General features: G+C 41.3%; 1 protein-coding gene across 2 annotated transcripts; it reads left to right on the forward strand.

The window, feature by feature from the left end:
* The first annotated feature begins 14 nt into the window (after window positions 1-14).
* On the forward strand, window positions 15-15508 carry rif1 (replication timing regulatory factor 1). 2 transcript variants are annotated; one of them, XM_027009571.2, is made up of 36 exons: window positions 15-168; window positions 1491-1612; window positions 1763-1841; window positions 1965-2061; window positions 2178-2308; window positions 2401-2492; window positions 2713-2902; window positions 3174-3266; window positions 3360-3498; window positions 3712-3863; window positions 3971-4088; window positions 4504-4686; window positions 4835-4945; window positions 6133-6195; window positions 6304-6407; window positions 6665-6751; window positions 6867-6940; window positions 7204-7384; window positions 7497-7604; window positions 7993-8142; window positions 8261-8360; window positions 8446-8713; window positions 8824-8863; window positions 9141-9343; window positions 9540-9633; window positions 9742-9873; window positions 9963-10105; window positions 10287-10376; window positions 10466-10526; window positions 10638-13616; window positions 13701-13820; window positions 13900-13986; window positions 14175-14290; window positions 14515-14668; window positions 14744-14864; window positions 14972-15508. In XM_027009571.2, the coding sequence occupies exons 2-36, from the start codon at window positions 1500-1502 to the stop codon at window positions 15202-15204; spliced, it is 7206 nt and encodes a 2401-aa protein (XP_026865372.2). In that variant the 5' UTR covers window positions 15-168; window positions 1491-1499; the 3' UTR covers window positions 15205-15508. The 2 variants fall into 2 exon arrangements, with proteins under 2 accessions (XP_026865372.2, XP_026865373.2); XM_027009572.2 differs by having other exon boundaries at window positions 9990-10105.
* Window positions 15509-17906: the final 2398 nt, after the last annotated feature.

Raw genomic sequence — 17906 nt, forward strand, 5'->3', positions numbered from 1 at the left:
TTGTTTGGCGCCAGTGTTTTCGCGGGGCTAAAGGGGGACTTCGCAGTAGTACAGTCACCTTTATTTTTTAGTTTTTAGGTTTTTTTTTTGCAAAAAAATCCTTGTTTGATTTGAATCATATAACTCCTTCGTTCATGCTGTTGTTTTTGTTCTTTTAATAACAGTGAGGTGAGAGAATGCTACGTTTTTCGTGTTTCCTAGTTAACTGGTATCTGTTTTCAGGGAAGGGGGTTGGGTAAGTTAGCTAGCTAGCTAGTTAGCTAGCTAGTTAGTTAACGCTAGCTGTCCTAATTAGACAACATGCTTATGTTATAAACTCCACAAATTAACGCTTATGCCAAAAATAAATAAGTAACCAAGCCTACACTAGGAGTTGGGCTGCAGGGTCAGGAAATGGCTAACGTTAGCTTGCTCGCTGAACGACAAACGTATTTTGCTTGCTCATTACAAAGTATAATGTCTAGCTGTGTGTGCTCATTTTGAACTGTTAACGCCCAATATTTGGGTTTTCTGGATGCATGTTATTAGCTATGTAGCTAGCTGGGTAACGTGTATTTACACAATAGGGCAGTTACGAGATAAGAGTGAGCTAAATGGCTAGCTAACGTTACTAGATTTATGCTCTCTTGTTGTAAACGTATAGCTGCATTTGGGGCAATGGGGACACGCATGATGACAGGCAAACCTCACATTTGTAAAAGTGGCGAACTAGGTAGTTAGCTGGTACTCTCATTGTTGTAGCTATAGCTGTGTCTCTAACCTGACCTACTTGACCGTTCGTTGGGCCTACACCCAGCAAGGATGGGGCAAGAAGTTAGGTAGCATAGCTACAAGCTAACCTAGCTAGATTCTCCGCTTATGTTTAGCAGTTCACTTTTTTCTAAATGACCATTTCTGCTGTCGGTTCCTCGGCTGAGAGTAATTGAATATGGATATTTTTACATAACACAATTGATCATTTCCGTCTTTAGCATCAGTGCCACCTGTTAGCTGGATGCACGTACCTCTGTAGCTGGTCTCTTGGTTTCTTTGTGGTTTCTTCCTCTCAGCCTTTGGGAGTATTTCCTACCACTGTCGTCTTTGGCTTGATCTATAACGCTACATATGTTCGGGTCAAAGCCCTAAAAGTTGCTTTGTGACAACAGCTGTTGTAAAAAGCGTGTATAACTGAACTTTGCTTTGCTAGCCAGTAAAGGCTAGCTATCTCGGTACACTGGACATCTACCCAACGTTGATCTTGTTGGATCCCTTTTCACGCACACATCCAGGAGTCTTTAACAGACAGTTTAGTTCCCTGTATGCAAAAGATCCCTGAATGCTTAGAAATAGAAAGCACACCTACACGTCCCTTTTCAGTGAAGGGCTTGTTAATTAGATGATCATTTCAGACAGGCATAGTGGAGGTAGAAAAACCATAATCTGTGCAGTACTGAGAGATCTTGAGGACTGGAGCTGGGGAAACACTAGTGTAAATGGTTGTACTCTGGCAGGGCGTGAGGATGATGGCCACGGTACCCCTCTCCAGTTCCAGCCTCCTCCCTCTCCTGGAATCCCTGGAAGACACTACTGCTGGAGTGTCTGAGCAGACCGACGCCTACCTCACCATAGCCAAGTGAGCGGTCCACTCTGCTTGCAGATGCCATTGGTCATGTTGGTTATTTAAAGTGTTATGCCTACTGTTGTGCAACCAAAGCCCATGCCATCCGTTAACATCCTTGACTCACCATCAAAGAGATTGTTTGTTTATGTTTATTATTTTTAGTCGACTCAGCGGAGAAGATGGACGGCAGTTCTTTCCTATAATCGTAAAACACTTTTCACGCCTGGGTAAAGCTTTTCAGGTAAGAGTGGGGCCCAAGTGCGATAGTTCCATAAATTATCCACTTCATGTGCATTCATTTCACATGAACATTTACATTATTTATGCCCGATACAATGATTCCTTTTTGTTCTGTTCCTGTCAGACTCACATATCCAGTGAGAATGAGGAGCTAAGCCAGGCTGCACTTCAAGCTCTGGGCTTCTGTGTGTTCAACACAAATATTGTCTCTGGCATCCCAGGTAAATTACAGAATTGGATGGAAAGACCATGGCTGCACTGCATGTCTCCTGAAAAATTGTACCCACTTATCATTTGTGTTTAGGCTGTTTTCCTATTTATTTCTTTATTTTTATAGCAAATTTTGCAGAGGAGATCTTGTCAGTGCTTTGTGCCCTCGTATTAAAGTCTACAGATAAGAACACATGCACTAGAGCATTATGGGTGATCTCAAAGCAGAACTTCCCTGCAGAAGTGGTGTCCAAGAAGGTTAGTAAACAGAACGCATTCGGTACTTTCAGCTCTTCTGTTTCCATTTCAAGGCAAGCCATATATACATTCCTTCTCCTCTTACTTTTCAGACACCAGAAATCCTCAAGACTTTAGACTCCATGCAGACAAAAGACATCCAGTCAATCCTAATGGATCATGAGTCACTTAATGTTGTCATAAAGTAAATATTCGCAAAGCTTTTTTTCTTTAGAATATTATAATTTTGTTGAACTACTGTGAACCACTTGCAAGTGGGACAACTTCAGGTAATCTGCTAACCAAGTCGTAGTTCTTGTACTGACTTTTTTTGGAAGAACCATTTTGGCTTTGCTCGCTCTCCTAAGATGTAATGAGTCAGGCAGGCCGTTCTTTTTCTGCTCATGGTCGAATGTCAATTGCAGATTGTTGGAGCAGGCTCCCCCTCAAATGACTGAAGGGGCTACATGCTGGGCCAAACTGATCATTCCTCTGGTGGTCCACTCAGCCTCGAAGGTGCGCTTGCGTGCAGCTGCTGCCCTCGAAATGGGAATGCCTCTTTTACTGGAGAAACAGATGGAGGTGGCAGCCATTGTAGAGCCCATGATGTCATCTGTGAGTTTCATTATTCTTGATGCATCAGATTTGCTGATGTAAGCCTTTGCGGCTGTGGTGCTGAAGCTCACTGAGCTTGAGGACAAACAGTAATTTTTCCAGTATTGTAACCTTAATTGGATCTCATCTTGTAATCTGCCTTGACATATTTGGCTGTTTCTTAGCAACTCCCAGGTTAACAAACCTGTCGTCTTTCGGGTAGATGGTTCATATGTGGAAGTGCATGAATGCGATACAATGCCACTTTCTCCCATGCCTGGCCTCTTTTCAGAAACTCATCCCGGAGATGCAGAAGCTCTTCTCTACCAAGAATGAGAGTAATGTGCTGAAACTCTGGCCGTTATTTGTCAGGCTTCTGGGAAAGGTAAGACGTAGCATGCCACTCATGGTCTCTTCTTTTATAAGCTTTTTTTCTATGAAGAGATAATTGTCGGTGCAAGTAATCTTCTCTCTTCAGTTGCTTCATAAAGGAGGCGCCTTCATAAACTCCCTGCTCTATTTAGAAGAGCTGGGTTTCCGCAGCTCTTCTCCAAGCATTAAAAAAATTGCCTTCATCGCTTGGAAGAGCCTCATTGATAACTTTGCTCTTAACCCAGGTAAGCAGATATCCAGACTATCCCATCTGAATTCAGTGCTTTTATTATTTATGTGCATGTATTTCTAAGATTTACACACGTCTGCCTCATGCCTTTTTGATATAGATTGTGTGAAACCTGTTCTGAGACTGAACAAGCCATGCTTTGTCCCCTCTGAGTAGTTGTGCATTAAAAGTCTCTCCTTCCTTCGGGTTGGCTGTTTATCTGTCTCAGACATCCTTTGTAGCAGCAAACGGCTAAAGCTGCTCATGCAGCCCCTGAGCTCCATCCTGGTGAGGACTGAAGCCCTGCTGCTCACCAAACTCGAAGTCTGGTGGTACCTGGTGGTCAAACTGGGCCCCAACCTGGCTGCTAATTTTGATCAGGTAAGCAAAAATGAGGAATGCCAGCCTGAGTAAAAGCAGGAACGCCGCTGTATTCTGTATCATCAGTTTGCTCTGTTTGATTAGTTCATCTGTCTTGATGGCTAAAGGTTGGTGTACCACTGCTGCATTGCACACTTCCCCCAGACGCTTCCCTGCAGTCCTCAGTCACGCCTGCTAGAGGTGCTAGCCAGAGTAATGGCATTGCCCTGTCCACTCCTAAAGCAGGTATTGTCAATTTCCACTTCTTCTTTACCAGTGTTTTCACATTCTTCTTCCCCTCGTGTAACCTATTTAATAGTAATATGTTTTATTTCTATAGTACTTCCTGAAAATCCTTGTTTAAAGATGTAGAAATAAAGTACTTTGATTTGGATATATTGCTCAAGTGCTAGAATGCCATTTTACAAACATTGCTTACTTGGTTCTTCCAGCTCAGGTTCTTGTCAAACACCTGTATTTTCATACAGTTTCTAGCTTTAACACCTTTTAATAATAGCGAAGTGAAACAATGCTTTTATTTTCACATTTGTTAACTGGTATTTGTTTTCGTATGTTGTCGTTTGTATTAATCATCCTGGCTAACTGAGGCATGTACGTTTGTCAGTCATTTTCCTACCTCTCTCTTTCTTCCATGGCTCAGTCTCAGGCGTCCCGTCGTGTAGCTCTCCAGGTGCGACCCCTCGTGCCAGCCTGGGCAGCAGCATGAACCTGCCCCAGTCCTACACCTCCATCCAGCTGCTGGGCCTGGAAATGCTGTTACACTACTTTCTAGGCTCACAGGCTGCCGCTGCTGGTGCCAAGAGCAAACTGCAACTCAGTCTCGGTGAGGACTACGACTGCGAGTTCCCCATGCTGAGATGCTTACATTCACGTTTTTTTGCTTTTCACTTGTCTGTCTGCAAAAGCCTATAGTTTTTGATAGAGTGGGAGCGTGTTCTTCAGTATTTTGAACGTACACGTTGCGTTTTCAGAGCCCCTGACGCACAATCTCCTGAGCAGCCACTCTTTCTTCAGCAAGCACGCCTCTACACTCATCTTAGCTGTTAGAGACGGCTTCATCACCGTGGGCAAAAGCGCGCCAGGTACTCGCCCTTTTTATTGACCAAGGGTTATAAGCCATTGTGGCACCCATGTTTTGTTCCAGCTGGTCCTTTTTTCTAGCACAGATTGCCCTTATTCTGTTTGGTTAAATTATGATGAGCCAAGAACCCCAAATAAACTTTACACCATTTAGCCTTAAAGCAGGTAGTGCTACCTCTTTGGGTTTTCGCAAAGTGCTCAGTGTGTACAGTGGTAGTCAAGCAGCACCTTAAGTGACTTGCATGCATTGCTTCTAAGTGTTTGAAACCTGCCACATTCTGAAGTCTGTTCATTTTAATCTAACTATTTCAGACTACAAAATGGGTTTTTTTGTCCTTAGTACATGCCTGAGTAATATCACTTGGCTGATTTTGCATTTGGTTCATGGGAGAGGCACAATGGTCCTATTGTAGAGGAGCCAACCTTTCTAAAAACCCTTCTACACTTTGTCTTGTTTATGTAATAAATAGTTCTTCCTAGCTGAGCTGTATTTCTTCCAGATGGTCCAGAGTTACTGGCAATAATGCTTAATTATTCAGCATCTAAGTATCATTCCTCCTCCCCCCCCCCAAGCTAGGTTGTCATGGCTGATGTTGTGCAATGCTGAACATTTGCGTGAATCGCTGGTATTTTTCTTTAGCATGTGGTTGCGCTCGCATCCTCTTTGTTGGTCATTAAGGTCTGACCCCCACCCCCCGTAGTGTCGGATGTATTTCTGTTCCACTTAAGCTGAATTAAGCATGTAAAACGCTGATTACAAGGGCAAGTCGGTGTTTGATCGCTATTATGATACTGGCTTTTGCAAATGAGCTCTCTACCAAGTAGGTTATTCTGTGTGTCTCCATCCTAACCAACCTCAGATGTACTTTTATGCTTTAATGCATGTGGGTGATTTCATGAATACGATCCACCAAATGTGAATAGTTATCAAAATGCAGGCAATTAGTTAATCCTGTTTAACCGTGTGTGTGTGTGTGTGTGTGTGTGTGTGTGTGTGTGTGTGTGTGTGTGTGTGTGTGTGTGTGTGTGTGTGTGTGTGTGTGTGTGTGTGTGTGCAATGATACTTTGTCCAAATCATGCAGCCATATTCTGCATTTGTTAAACTATAGCCTGCATGTGTTTTCAAAATTTTAGAGAGGAATAATTATAGCCAAAGCATTTCTTGTTCCTATTGTATTTCTTTTTTTAGAAGCCCTGCTAAGTCTGATTTGGAACAGCCTGGTTAACCTAGTCAGTACAGTGATAGAAGCTGGTAAGTGGCTTAGAAATTCATTCAAATACCGGAGTGCGTGTATACACATGTCCTCTTGCTGTCTAGGCTTGTGTACATCATTTATCTGTGTGGTATTCTCTGCTACAGCTGGCAATAAGAAGGAAAGGCAAGGCTCTGAGGTCCTTACCCTGCTACTGCAGACTCTGCAGGCCATTCTCTGTTCTGAAGCCCTGCCTATCCCACGGGCTCTGGTATGTCATCTCACCCCACAGACCATGGCTGGGGCTCATCTTATGTTGGAAGTGTTTAGTGTAATGGTGTTCGGAAGCCAACTAAGCCTTAATTACTTTGAACTTGTAGTTGTTCTACTCTGATTAATAAAGTTTGGTGAAATTAGCTTCGGAATTGCAAGCCTTTTCTGCTTTGTTATGCCAGACATTGTGAATAATTTTTGTGGTGCCATGTGAAACCTGTAAATTTAAACTTGCAGCACACATCTGTGTTGCAGCTTTTATTGGAAGCCACTGTTATGGGTATCCCACAAAAAGTACTTGGATCTGCTGCTTATCAAGTGGCTAACATGGATGTTTTGAATGTGAGTGTACGAGCTGTTCTGTAACAGGATCATAAAATGTAATGGTCATATGCTTCCTGTGTGTACGTTTCACATGTACCTTTAGTAAATGCCATTCTATGCATTTCTTTCCCAGGGTACTCCAGCTCTTTTCTTAATACTCCTCATCTACAACAACAGTCTGCTCTCCTCGTTTGTGGCCGATGAACGGTATGCACTTTAGATGCTGTTCAGTCTGTGTTGTTTTTTGATGCTTCATCCTACAGTAAGCCAAATACAAAATTAAAACTTGGAAACCTTACTGTGAGTATTGGATAGATAGAACATGTATTTGTTTAAACACATAATTGCTTGCCTCTGCTGATTACTGTAGTCTTTCAACATTAAGAAAAATGGCATAAGAAAAATCAGGTATTGTATAATTTGCTTTATATCTGAGATGTACTCAAACTGCACTCTTTGCCATCCTATAGGTTTTTCCAATGTTTGGAAACCCTTGTCAGCTGTGGTCTCTCTGGACCCACATCTCCTTTGGCCTTTGGGGAATCAGTTTTAGGAGCTGTCAGTCACAGTGTGGAGGCTGTAGAGAACAGAGAGCATTTATGGAGAATGTGGAGCGTGATGGTGAACCCTCTAACTGATACCATTACCCAAGTTTGTACTGCGGCTGCTGTTTTGCACCCTTTCAACATTTTACGGTTTGAACACTTACAAATCACTGTTTATATCTTGGGTAATGCAAGTAACGCACAGCTTTCTCTTGCAGACAAATGAGGTGAACCAAGGAGATGCCCTTGAGCACAACTTCAGTGCAATTCACAGTGCTCTGATGTTCCCAGTTACCCACCTTTTGTGTGGTTCAGCTCTTCCACAGGTCAGGGGCCAGCTGTTTCTTACCAAGTAACAATGATATGGAGAAAAAAGCTATGTTGCCATTATATTGTTGCATATTGAGTTTGTAGTGTGCTTTGTGATATATTGAGAACACGAGAGCTATTCTCTCATGTGATGTGATTTAAAGATTGGCCTGCAGTATCATTGCTCAAATGACTTATGTTGTATCCTGTGATTCATGAAAATACTCATTGAATGCTTAACTGCAATGTCCAAGGTTGGATTGAATACTCACAGCACAGAAGTGCAGTGATATTTGCATATTGTAGCCTTCTACTATGTCAGCATTGCAGAGGACAATATTGTGATGAGTGTATATGACTGTTGTTGGATTGGAATTCTTTCCCCCCCCCCCCCCCCTGCTGTAGATGACCCAGAAGTCCATGCTGAGCACATGGTCTCGGCTGTACAAGGCATTTGCTCGCTGTTCTGCTCTGGTGGCCACAGCAGAAGAGAATGTGTGCTGTGAAGAGCTGTGTTCCAGGATTTCTGTGACACTGGATGGTCAAACCCTGAAGGTGAACAGCTTGCGCAATGTGACCTTTTTAACAGTTTTATTTATTATACTTTTATCAAGTTCATGAAGCTTTTTGTTGTGCATTCACTAGATTTCCCCCCCCCCCCCCACCCCTCCAGAATTTGTCTCATCTTGATGGAATAGCAAATATCTTGCTCTTCATCATCGAGAGTGTGGATTTCTCTCCATTTACACCTCAGTTTCAGCAGAAGATGAAATGTAGGGCATCCTGTGTTCTCTTCAAACATAAACACGCAGCTTAAGTAAAGGCATTTTGATTGCCGCTCATCTCTTCCCTCCACAGCACCTCGTACCCCCCTGGGCCGGGTTCGGAAGAGGAGCAAAGCTCTGGGAAATCTATCCAGCTTTCATGTGCTACTGTTGCAGGCATTGGAGGCCTTCCTTAATTTGAACTCTTCAGAAGAAAACAGTGTAGTTTTAAGTAGCCTGGGGTCCACTCTCATCTCCATTGTGTGCAGCCTTTTCAACAATCTGTCATTACCCATTGCTATTCAGGAGTCTTTAGCATGCCTCATAAAACCTCTTGCACTTTTTTATGGACAAGAAGTAAGGTGAGTTTCTTGCTTTATAAATATTTTGGTCTTTTATGATATTTTAAACTTTAACAGTCTTTCTGAAATGGTACACCATAGCTCAATGGCTTTGTTTGTTTTCCATGTAGTTCAGACTGTGAACAGTCCCACCCTTTGCTAGGATCCAAGGTAATTATAGTTTAGGTGTGTAATGAAAGTTAATTCAAATCAGTTTATTTGGTTAAGAAGCATTATATATTTAGTGTTGTATTTGATAGCTATGATCATTTTACTTTGAGCTGCTGCTGATTTCTTGGTGGAAGACTATATTAAAAATGTATATTTGACATAACTAAAAAAGCAAATCTTGTGATGAGGTAAATTGCATTATGGCTGTGAATTGGTCACAGGGATGAGCCAATTCCTTCTCCTAATTGAAGCAGCACTGTTATGATTAACTTTGTAGTTGGAGAAGCTGCTGAGTGAGATGTTGTGCTGTCTCCAAACGCGCTCTGCTCTGCAGTATGACGATGAGCTGCTGGCAGTGCTCTCTCCGCTGCTCTGTGTGCTTTTTCCACATAAGAGCAAGCAGATTCGTTCAGTCATCACTCAGTTCTGGAACGCCACTTTTGGAAACACACTTATACTGACTTATCCAGAGATGCTCAAGTAAGTGTGACTAATGCAGATTACTGAGAACTTTTAGTTCTCAACTTTCGAAAGCAATTTTAACCTGAATCAACATATCAGGAAGAAGTAAAGTAAATCCTAATTGTTTTACAGTTTCCAGTGTCTTTTGTGATTGTGCTGAGGTACATGAAGTATAGTCTTGGTTGGGGGGAAAAAAGACAAATCTGTTTTCTAGGCCTGTTTTAAGTCAAGCTAAGCAGAAGGCTCCCTTAATTTTGCCTGGCTTTCAAGGAGTAGAGACATCTGAGGATTACAGTGGACAGTGCTCAGTAAGTTCTCTGGTGTTTTGGAGATATTAGGGAGGGGGGTGTGGCTGGATCTGAGGTGAAGGCACAGTCATCCTGACTGCATAGTTAATTGTTTGTTGATTTGAGCAGAGTGAATGTTCTCAACTTGATGCTGAAATCAGTGGGATAAAGGTGGCCTCGGTGGGGAAGAGGGAGTCCTTGCTTGCCAGAGCAGCGGAACTAAAGGAAAGGAGTTCTGCAGGTCCCACCAAACCTGTATCTGTAAGCAGATCAAATTAAATGAAAGACTGTCCACTTTACCTTGACTGATGGACTGCATGCTTTAGCCAATGGTGGTGTACATGTTCCAGGTGAAACTGGATTTTGGATCTCCTAAGGTTCCACGCCGAGAAGTTCTTGAGGAGGCGGCATCGGTAGATTTCGTTTTCATCCCACCTGAGGCAAAGGAGAGAGTGTTGACAGAACACCAGAAAGAAGTCAAAAGGACAAAAAGGTAAGACTAAGATTTTGCAGTACAACCTCCATAGTATGCTTAGCCTCGTAGCTTCAAGGCACTTTTGTTTGGTCAATTTGTGTAAGAGCATCTGTTAAATGCTATGAAAGTGTAGCAATGTGTTCCTCATATTTCTAAGCTTAGCTAATGGGTGTCTGTTTGTTTTTGCTTGTTTTCCCAGGGTTGATATCCCTACCATGTACAATAATTTGGATGCCTCTTTAGATACCACCATCTTTGCCCAGTATACTCAGAGCCAAGAGGAATCTTTGTATGTTTATCTCTTTGCAATTAGTTCCATTACCCAAACTTCTCTGCCTTTCACTGCTGCACTATTTACCAAAATGTGTTTGCATTTAGGGACACATTGCCAGCAGATGAACAAGCTGAAACGAACAAAGTCAGTACAGTTGAAACTGGGGTAAGAGTCAATATTTTATACTAGAAGGAATTTCATCATTTGTCTTCTGTATTGTTATATCACTTACAATGAGAGTGAATACATACAGAATAAACTTTTTTTTTCTTCCAGCGTTTAGAGACTGAAGAATCCTTTATAAGTGGCATTCAAGAAGCCCAAGATAATATCAGTCTAGAGACAAAGACACCAGAAAAAGAAACCAATCAAACTACTGAGATATCATTATCAGCAGATCTCTCAGTGTCAGATGTTGATGAGCATGACTCTGCTAAAAAGAGTGATGGTCAAGATGTGTCTGGTTCATCTGACATGATCTCTGGCACTCCACCAAAACCAAGCAGCCGGCGTCAATCCTTCATCACCTTGGAGAAATATGCAGAAGGAAGGCCTGTCAGCCCCATGAGTGTTACAAAATTTACTGGTCCACTTACTAGGACTTCTTATAGTCAAGACACGCCAAAGTCACAGCAGTTGACACCAGATGGCTCTTATTGCTCACTGCCAGAAAAAGATGAAGGGCTTTCACAAGCATTTGCCAGGAACATGAGCCAGGATTCAACTCAAAAGAGTGAAGAAAAAGACACAGAACTAAAGGCAGACTTGCAACCAGTGCCTCTGCATTCAAGTGAAGGCATCATAGATGATGTGATACCAGACACTCAGAGCCACGATTTGAATGTCACAGGTAATGGTGGTGAAAAGTGTTTGCACAAGTCCAACTTGGAGGTGGAAACTGAAATTGCCTCACTTGGGGAAGATTCAGAGGCTGTTGCTGCTTCTAGTCAAGTGGAACCAAGGAGGTCAGGCAGACGCAGAAGTAGACCTGTCCGACCCGGTGAGGAATCAACAGATCAGGGATCAAAAAACAAACAACAAAAAAGGCATTCTGTTAATGAGTTGACTTTGACTGATGCGCAGAAGCCCTCACCTTCCAAGCGAATGGACAGTGTTTTGCCTGGAAGAAGCAGAAGAAGCAAAGTTCTTGAGGAGAGCAACAGTGAAAATGGTAGATCGCAGAATAGTGAGCGTAAAGATGAACATAGCCAGACTGATTCACAAGCTTTAGCAGTGATTTCAGCTACAGGTTTATCGCAGGGAAGAAGTAGGAGAAATAAGACTAGAGAGCTTAGCCAGTCCGAGCTTGCTAATGATAAGCAGTTTCCTTTGAGTCAAACAGAAAACAGAAGAGAATCCCCTTTCAGTCAGTCACATAGCAGGCTGTTAAGGAGAACCAGAGTGGTTAGTACCATTGTTGAAATTTTAGGCAAGAGGCAGAGAGTTGAAAACTCCCAAAGTGATTCTCTAGCTAATATGTCCATGTTAAAAGGCAAAAATGTAGACACACAGTCATCTGATTCTGAGGTTTGTGGCCAATCACCTGGCAGACCAAAAAGAATGAAGAAGTCTGAGATGCATAATACACAAAACAAAGATCAGCCTGTCATTGAAAATGACCCAAGTCAGTCTGATTCTCAAACAGTGATTCCTGTAAAAGGCAGAGTAGGCAGAAGGAAAAAAGTTAGAAAGACAAGTGCTAGTAGAGATACCACCCCATCTAGTTTCCTCAGTACTGAATGCTCCCTATCTGATGAGATGCAGGACTCCTCTCAAAGACATGGCAAATACAAAACTCGCCGGTCATCTCAAAGCTTGCTGTCTGTTGAGAGCTCAGAATCTGATGCTTCTGACATCAGACAGGGACAAGAGCAAAAATCAAAAAAGGCTGAATCACAGATACTGGTGTCTGATTTGATTGCAAATGTGCCTGTTGGTGACACATTAGGATCAGTGTTGGGTGTGGAAGATGTAAATATTCCTTTAATTTCAACAGATGATTTTGAGAAGGATCCAAAAGGCTGCTTGGACATTAAGCTGCATGAGGATGGGGTCCTTACAACTGAATGCCCAGTAATCAAATCTGACATTTCAAATGCTGAACCATCTGAAGTGAAGCAACAAAGTGATGAATCAAACATGCAAAATGATTGCCATAAAGTGGAGCTAATTACTGCTACTATTGAAGAGGGGCCTGCTGAGGAAGAGGCAGTAATATCTTTGCAAAATAGCCTTGTTTTACCTGAAAAAGTGGAGCTAAAAACTCCAGAATTACACAGATGCCCACATACTAAAAGAGGTCGTGGACGCAGGCGCTCCACAAGCTGTAACTGCCTCCTAGGCCGTAGCAGTATGTGTCCACAGGAAAGTATTTGCAATGACTCCCATGTTTCTCAGGACCTTGAAGATAAGAACACACTTGAACCTGTAAGCTTGCTATCTGAATCTGATCTCGACATAATTAAGCCTGTCTTGATAGAAAATGAGTATGTGGCTCTTGTAGATAACTGTTCTGTAGATAATAATGAGCAGTGTCCTCCAGCCTTGCCCAACTCAACAAACACAGAGATGCCCACTAATAACCCAGTGAAAAATCTTGATGAGGCTCCTTCTCTGTTGTCTGTAATAAAAGGTCCAACCCAGGAAGACAAAAAAGAGAATACGGAAGATAAGCATCAAGAAAAGGAACCAAATGGCAGTGCCTCAGATAACACTTCTGATCAAGACCAACCCCAAAGTTCAAGTCCTCAAGATGACTCTTTAATCCGGAGTAAGCCTGTGGTGGATAAAACTGTAAGACAAGAACAACTGGAATGTCCCATTTACCAGGATGAAGTAACTGACATGGCTGTAAATGAAAATGTAGAAAAGCTTGAAATGCCAGAAAAGGAAGCCCTTGGGCATGGAATAGGTGGTGATATTATTTCCATCTCAGAAGGAACTGAATTAGATGGTTCTTCCCATTTAGAAGGGGATGATGGTGAAGAAACACAGTTAGGCAACACAGAACTTCAACCTAAGACTGATGAATATTGTGAGGCAATCTTGCCTTTACACTCTGCCATGACAGAAACGTGTCTAGATTCCCCACCCAAGCAGAAGTCCTCAGATTACTGCAGAGATGAAGTAGGGCAAAGTCCTAACAGTAGTGTAACCCGTGGTGTATGGTCACCGTCAGCTTCTCCATCTACAAGCATTCTTAAGAAAGGGCAGAAAAGACAGTGTGAAGAGGATTCTCCATCTCCTCTCCTTAAGGTAGTATTTCATGCATGGAATTAGCATGCTTTCCATTTTATATTTACAACAGGAATGATATACGGCAATGTTTTTGTTGTGCAGTCCAGGCGAGTATCCTTTGCAAACCCAATTTACCAGCAGGAAATGGCTGATGACATTGATCGTCGTAGTCCGGTAATAAGGACCAGCTCCCCAAGGTCAAAAGCTATAGGACAGCCTAAGGTATTTTATAGACTCATAAATCTGTACATTTATGGCCAAACAAAACCAAACTAGCCTAATCAAAAGTTATTTATTGCAGTATATACCAACACCTACCAAAGGCTTACTGACACTCAGCCCTCGAAACCTTCGCAGTCCAGGCTACAAGAGTTCAAAGAAATGCCTAGTATGTATTTGTTTTTGTATTTTGTATTTGTTTTCTTCCACATCAATTTTTTGTTTATACAGTTGGAAATTATTGAACTGGGACTGGTGTTACCATATAACTTTCTAAACCGCCGATTAAATGATTAATGCACGGTTTGGAACACAATACTTTTAACCTTTAGAAGTCATTGTTTAACCTTGCAACAGATCTCAGAAATGAATCAGGAGCCTCGGCCCATTCCAAAAGACTGTGTTTATCCAGCCCTGGTCAGCTGTTCTACCCCGGTTGAGGCTGTTCTGCCACAAATTTCCTCTAACATGTGGTGAGTCATGTTAAGAAGAGTGGTGGTGGGGGGGGGGGGGGGGGTTGTTTTGTGTTTTTGTTTTTATTTTAAATAGTGAATTGCATGGACAGAAAAGAAAATCAGCTGTCAAGTTTAACACTTAACGAAAAAATTGAAAGATGAATATGTTGACCTTTTTATCTTTTAAAATTTGTGGTGGTTTTTGTGTTTTTTTGTTTGTTTTTTTTACTCTTTATGCCTAGGCCTCGTGGATTTGGTCAGCTTGTCCGTGCTAGAAATATCAAAACTGTTGGTGATCTAAGTGCTCTTACCTCTGATGAAATTAAGATGCTCCCTATTCGCTCACCTAAGTTGTCAAATGTCAGGAAAGCACTCAAAACCTATCACGAACAGCAGGTAATGAGTCAAGCTAATAAGAAACTGCTAAAATCTCATCTCCTAGATGTATTGACATCTGATTTTCCTCCAAAGCGAAAAGGGCGGTCTGATGACCTAAAATGCTTTGATGAAACTGAAAAAATGACCTCTGAACCTGAGGAGATGGATACACCTTCAAATCCAGATGAAGAACAAATCTCTAGAGATGTGAAAGGTATATCTGGCAGTCTTATTGAGTTAGATAGAATACAGAATATTGCAAAACATCATAGTCAGGATATCTAGACCAGAAACTGAACCCAATTGTATTCTTTTCTTCAGAAATTGTATGTCCAGATGTTCCGTCAGCTTTGGAACAGAAACTGCAGGAACCGTTGTGTGTAGAGCTGTTGTCGGACATGGTGGCTCTTGGAGCCAGGCTAACCAATGAGGAGCTCAGTCACTGTTCACCAAGTGAGCTGGGTCGGATGCACGAACATCTGAGTGGTATGATGAGAAGTATTGTGGATCATCTTCAGTCACGTTTAGTCAACCTTGAGGACAGTTTGCCATGATGGCATCCTAAATCTTCACCCTGGGCTACCTTTATGGGATGTTATGCCTCATTCATGGGATATCTTTAACAGGGTCTTTAGCAGAGGACTATTTGTTTTAGTCATCATTTTAGACATGGAGCTACAAATACTTTCTTGGAAGATAGTAGCTTGTACAATTTTCCTGTCATATCACAAGAAATGTTAGTCTTGGGTTTTATGGGATTTTTTAAAATAAATAAATGCCGACCAGGTTGCAGATGGCACTTTTTTATATTGATGTACTCTTTGTTTAAATAAAGTAATGAAGGAGTAATAGTTGTAATTAATTGTGGTTTGGTTTTTTTTTTTGGTTTTTTTTACTGGCAAGAGTGGGGCACTGATGCCTTATTGAAATTTCCTAATCCAGAATTATAGAATTACCTCAATAACTTCTCACTAATGGTGAAACATGGATAAAATACAGTAATGGAGCAAATGCATGCCATTTAAGATATTTGTGAAAATATTCTCTGTTCAGACCTTATTAAATTAGTTATTGACCACATTCTAAATGAATACAGTTTGCAACAGGTATTTAGATCAAATGTAGTCATTTTACTGTATATAAACTAAAATTAATGTAGAATATGCATGCAGGGACGTGTGCAACATCCCTGTGCTTATATTGGCAGTATGTACTGTACTTGAGCTGTTTTTAAATAAAGTTTAAAAGTGAGCACACGGTTTTGCAAATAGCCAGTTTGCAGAAATGTGCAAAATTATTTTGCAACCTGTAAGGGGATCTATCATTCAGCTAAAGTATTGTACTACCCTGATCAGCCACAACATTTAAAACCCCCGACAGGTGAAGAGAATAACATTCTCATTACAAAGGCACCTGTCCATGGGTAGAATATATTGGGTAGCTAGTGAAACGTCAGGTTTTGAAGTTGTGTTGGAGACAGGAAAACTGGGCAAAGGATCTGAGTGACTTTGATGAAGGTCAAATTATGATGACTAGACTACTGGGTCAAAGCATCTCAAACATCTTATTGCAGACAAAGTACACCTCATTACAATGGTATTCCCTTCTAGTGAAGATGGACTACAAATGATCCCTTTGACCAGGTCAGGACATGGATAGGACCCCTGAACTCCTCAGAGTTATGCTGAACAACAAAGTCATAAATGACCTAGCTGAACACTTACTTTGCTGGGCTGGCTTTCTGACCCTTCCACGTCTTCTTAGGTGTCTCAGATCTGTGGGTCTTGAATGTGTGAAGCTCTTTCCAGCCTGGTTATACTTAAAGGAACTGACCACAAATTCCATCAGGCTCAAACCCTTACCAGGACAACCAATCTTTCTCATCCCACAGAGATATGTTCAGATATATGTTTCTCTTTCCCACAGATTCACAAAATAACTTGCCATTTAACCAACTATGATGTCAAAAGGTAATTTCTAGGTTGTGATTATTGCTCCTATTATTTGATGTGTCTTGTTTCATTATTCTGTTCCTCACTTCTTATGCATGTTTCTTTCCTCTTGCTTATTATAAATAATTATTAACCGGTCCTAGCCGTTTACTAGAAATGTTATTTGAAGGAATTGGACAATATTTTAAAGTTAGTAGTTTGTAACTTTTAGAAAATAGGAAAGTAGATAAGTTGGTTTGTCCAGTTGTCTACCCATTTTAGGTTATGTTTAAGAGGTAGAAATTGATAGTAAATGAATAATTTTCTTTGTTTAATTTAGCCCTGGTGTATTCTGTGTATTCCTGTATGTCCTACAGGAATTCCCCCCCCCCCACCCCACCCCACCCCCGCAATCATGAAAACAGTCTATTGAATGTGCATGAACCAGGCATGCCCTGTCCACCAACATATGCCACCCAGATGGTTTTACATGTTCGAGTCCCAGCGAGTCGAAAGAACAGGCATTTCCCTTTTTACGTTACTGGTTGGTATCAACAGTAACTTTATTGTTTATCAATAACAAAATCAGTTAAGTATTTCCTCTCATTTGCGATAGAGCCTCCTCAATCCTATAATTAGTTCTGGCTGTTTCACATTAATTTCCCTCTTTCCTCCTGTGTCTTCTGTTATACTTTGTCATGCTCTTTCACCATGATTCTCATTTGTTTAATAAGTTTCCTTTGTTGGTCTTGTTTGGTTGATAAGTAGCTACCTTGATTCACCATGAATCATTTGTGCTCATTTTGGCTTAACTCGATACTTCTGGTAATTAGTAGAATTTGCCTATCTCTGCTTCTTCAATAAACATATATTAGTTATTACATCTGTGAGTCAAGAGTGATATTCCAAAGTTTGGTAGATGAGAAATGATCATTTATTGAACTGGTGACTTTCATGAGTTGAGGCTGAATTATTAATCATTAATAAATTAATTAGAATGAATACATTTTCCCTGTTGATGAGTGATACCCCAATCTACTGTGACTGACAATTCATTAGTGTTAATACCACTAAACCGTAATGGCAGTGGCCTCATTTGGTAGGATAACGTGCCTGACAAATAACAGAAATTGTTCATGACCCTACACTGTCCTTCATATCCACTCCCTACTCACCCCAGTTTGTTTCTGTCATTTTGACTGTTTTCTATTTGAGAGTGAGGTTAACATACATATTGACAATCTCAAGGACAATTAGGCCAAGGATCTCTGGATTATATTGTATTCTTTTTTTGACTATCTCAGTATATGGTTGGGAGCACACAC

This window comes from Electrophorus electricus, chromosome 2 (genome assembly GCF_013358815.1).
Source record: "Electrophorus electricus isolate fEleEle1 chromosome 2, fEleEle1.pri, whole genome shotgun sequence".
Classification (NCBI taxonomy): Eukaryota; Metazoa; Chordata; class Actinopteri; order Gymnotiformes; family Gymnotidae; genus Electrophorus; species Electrophorus electricus.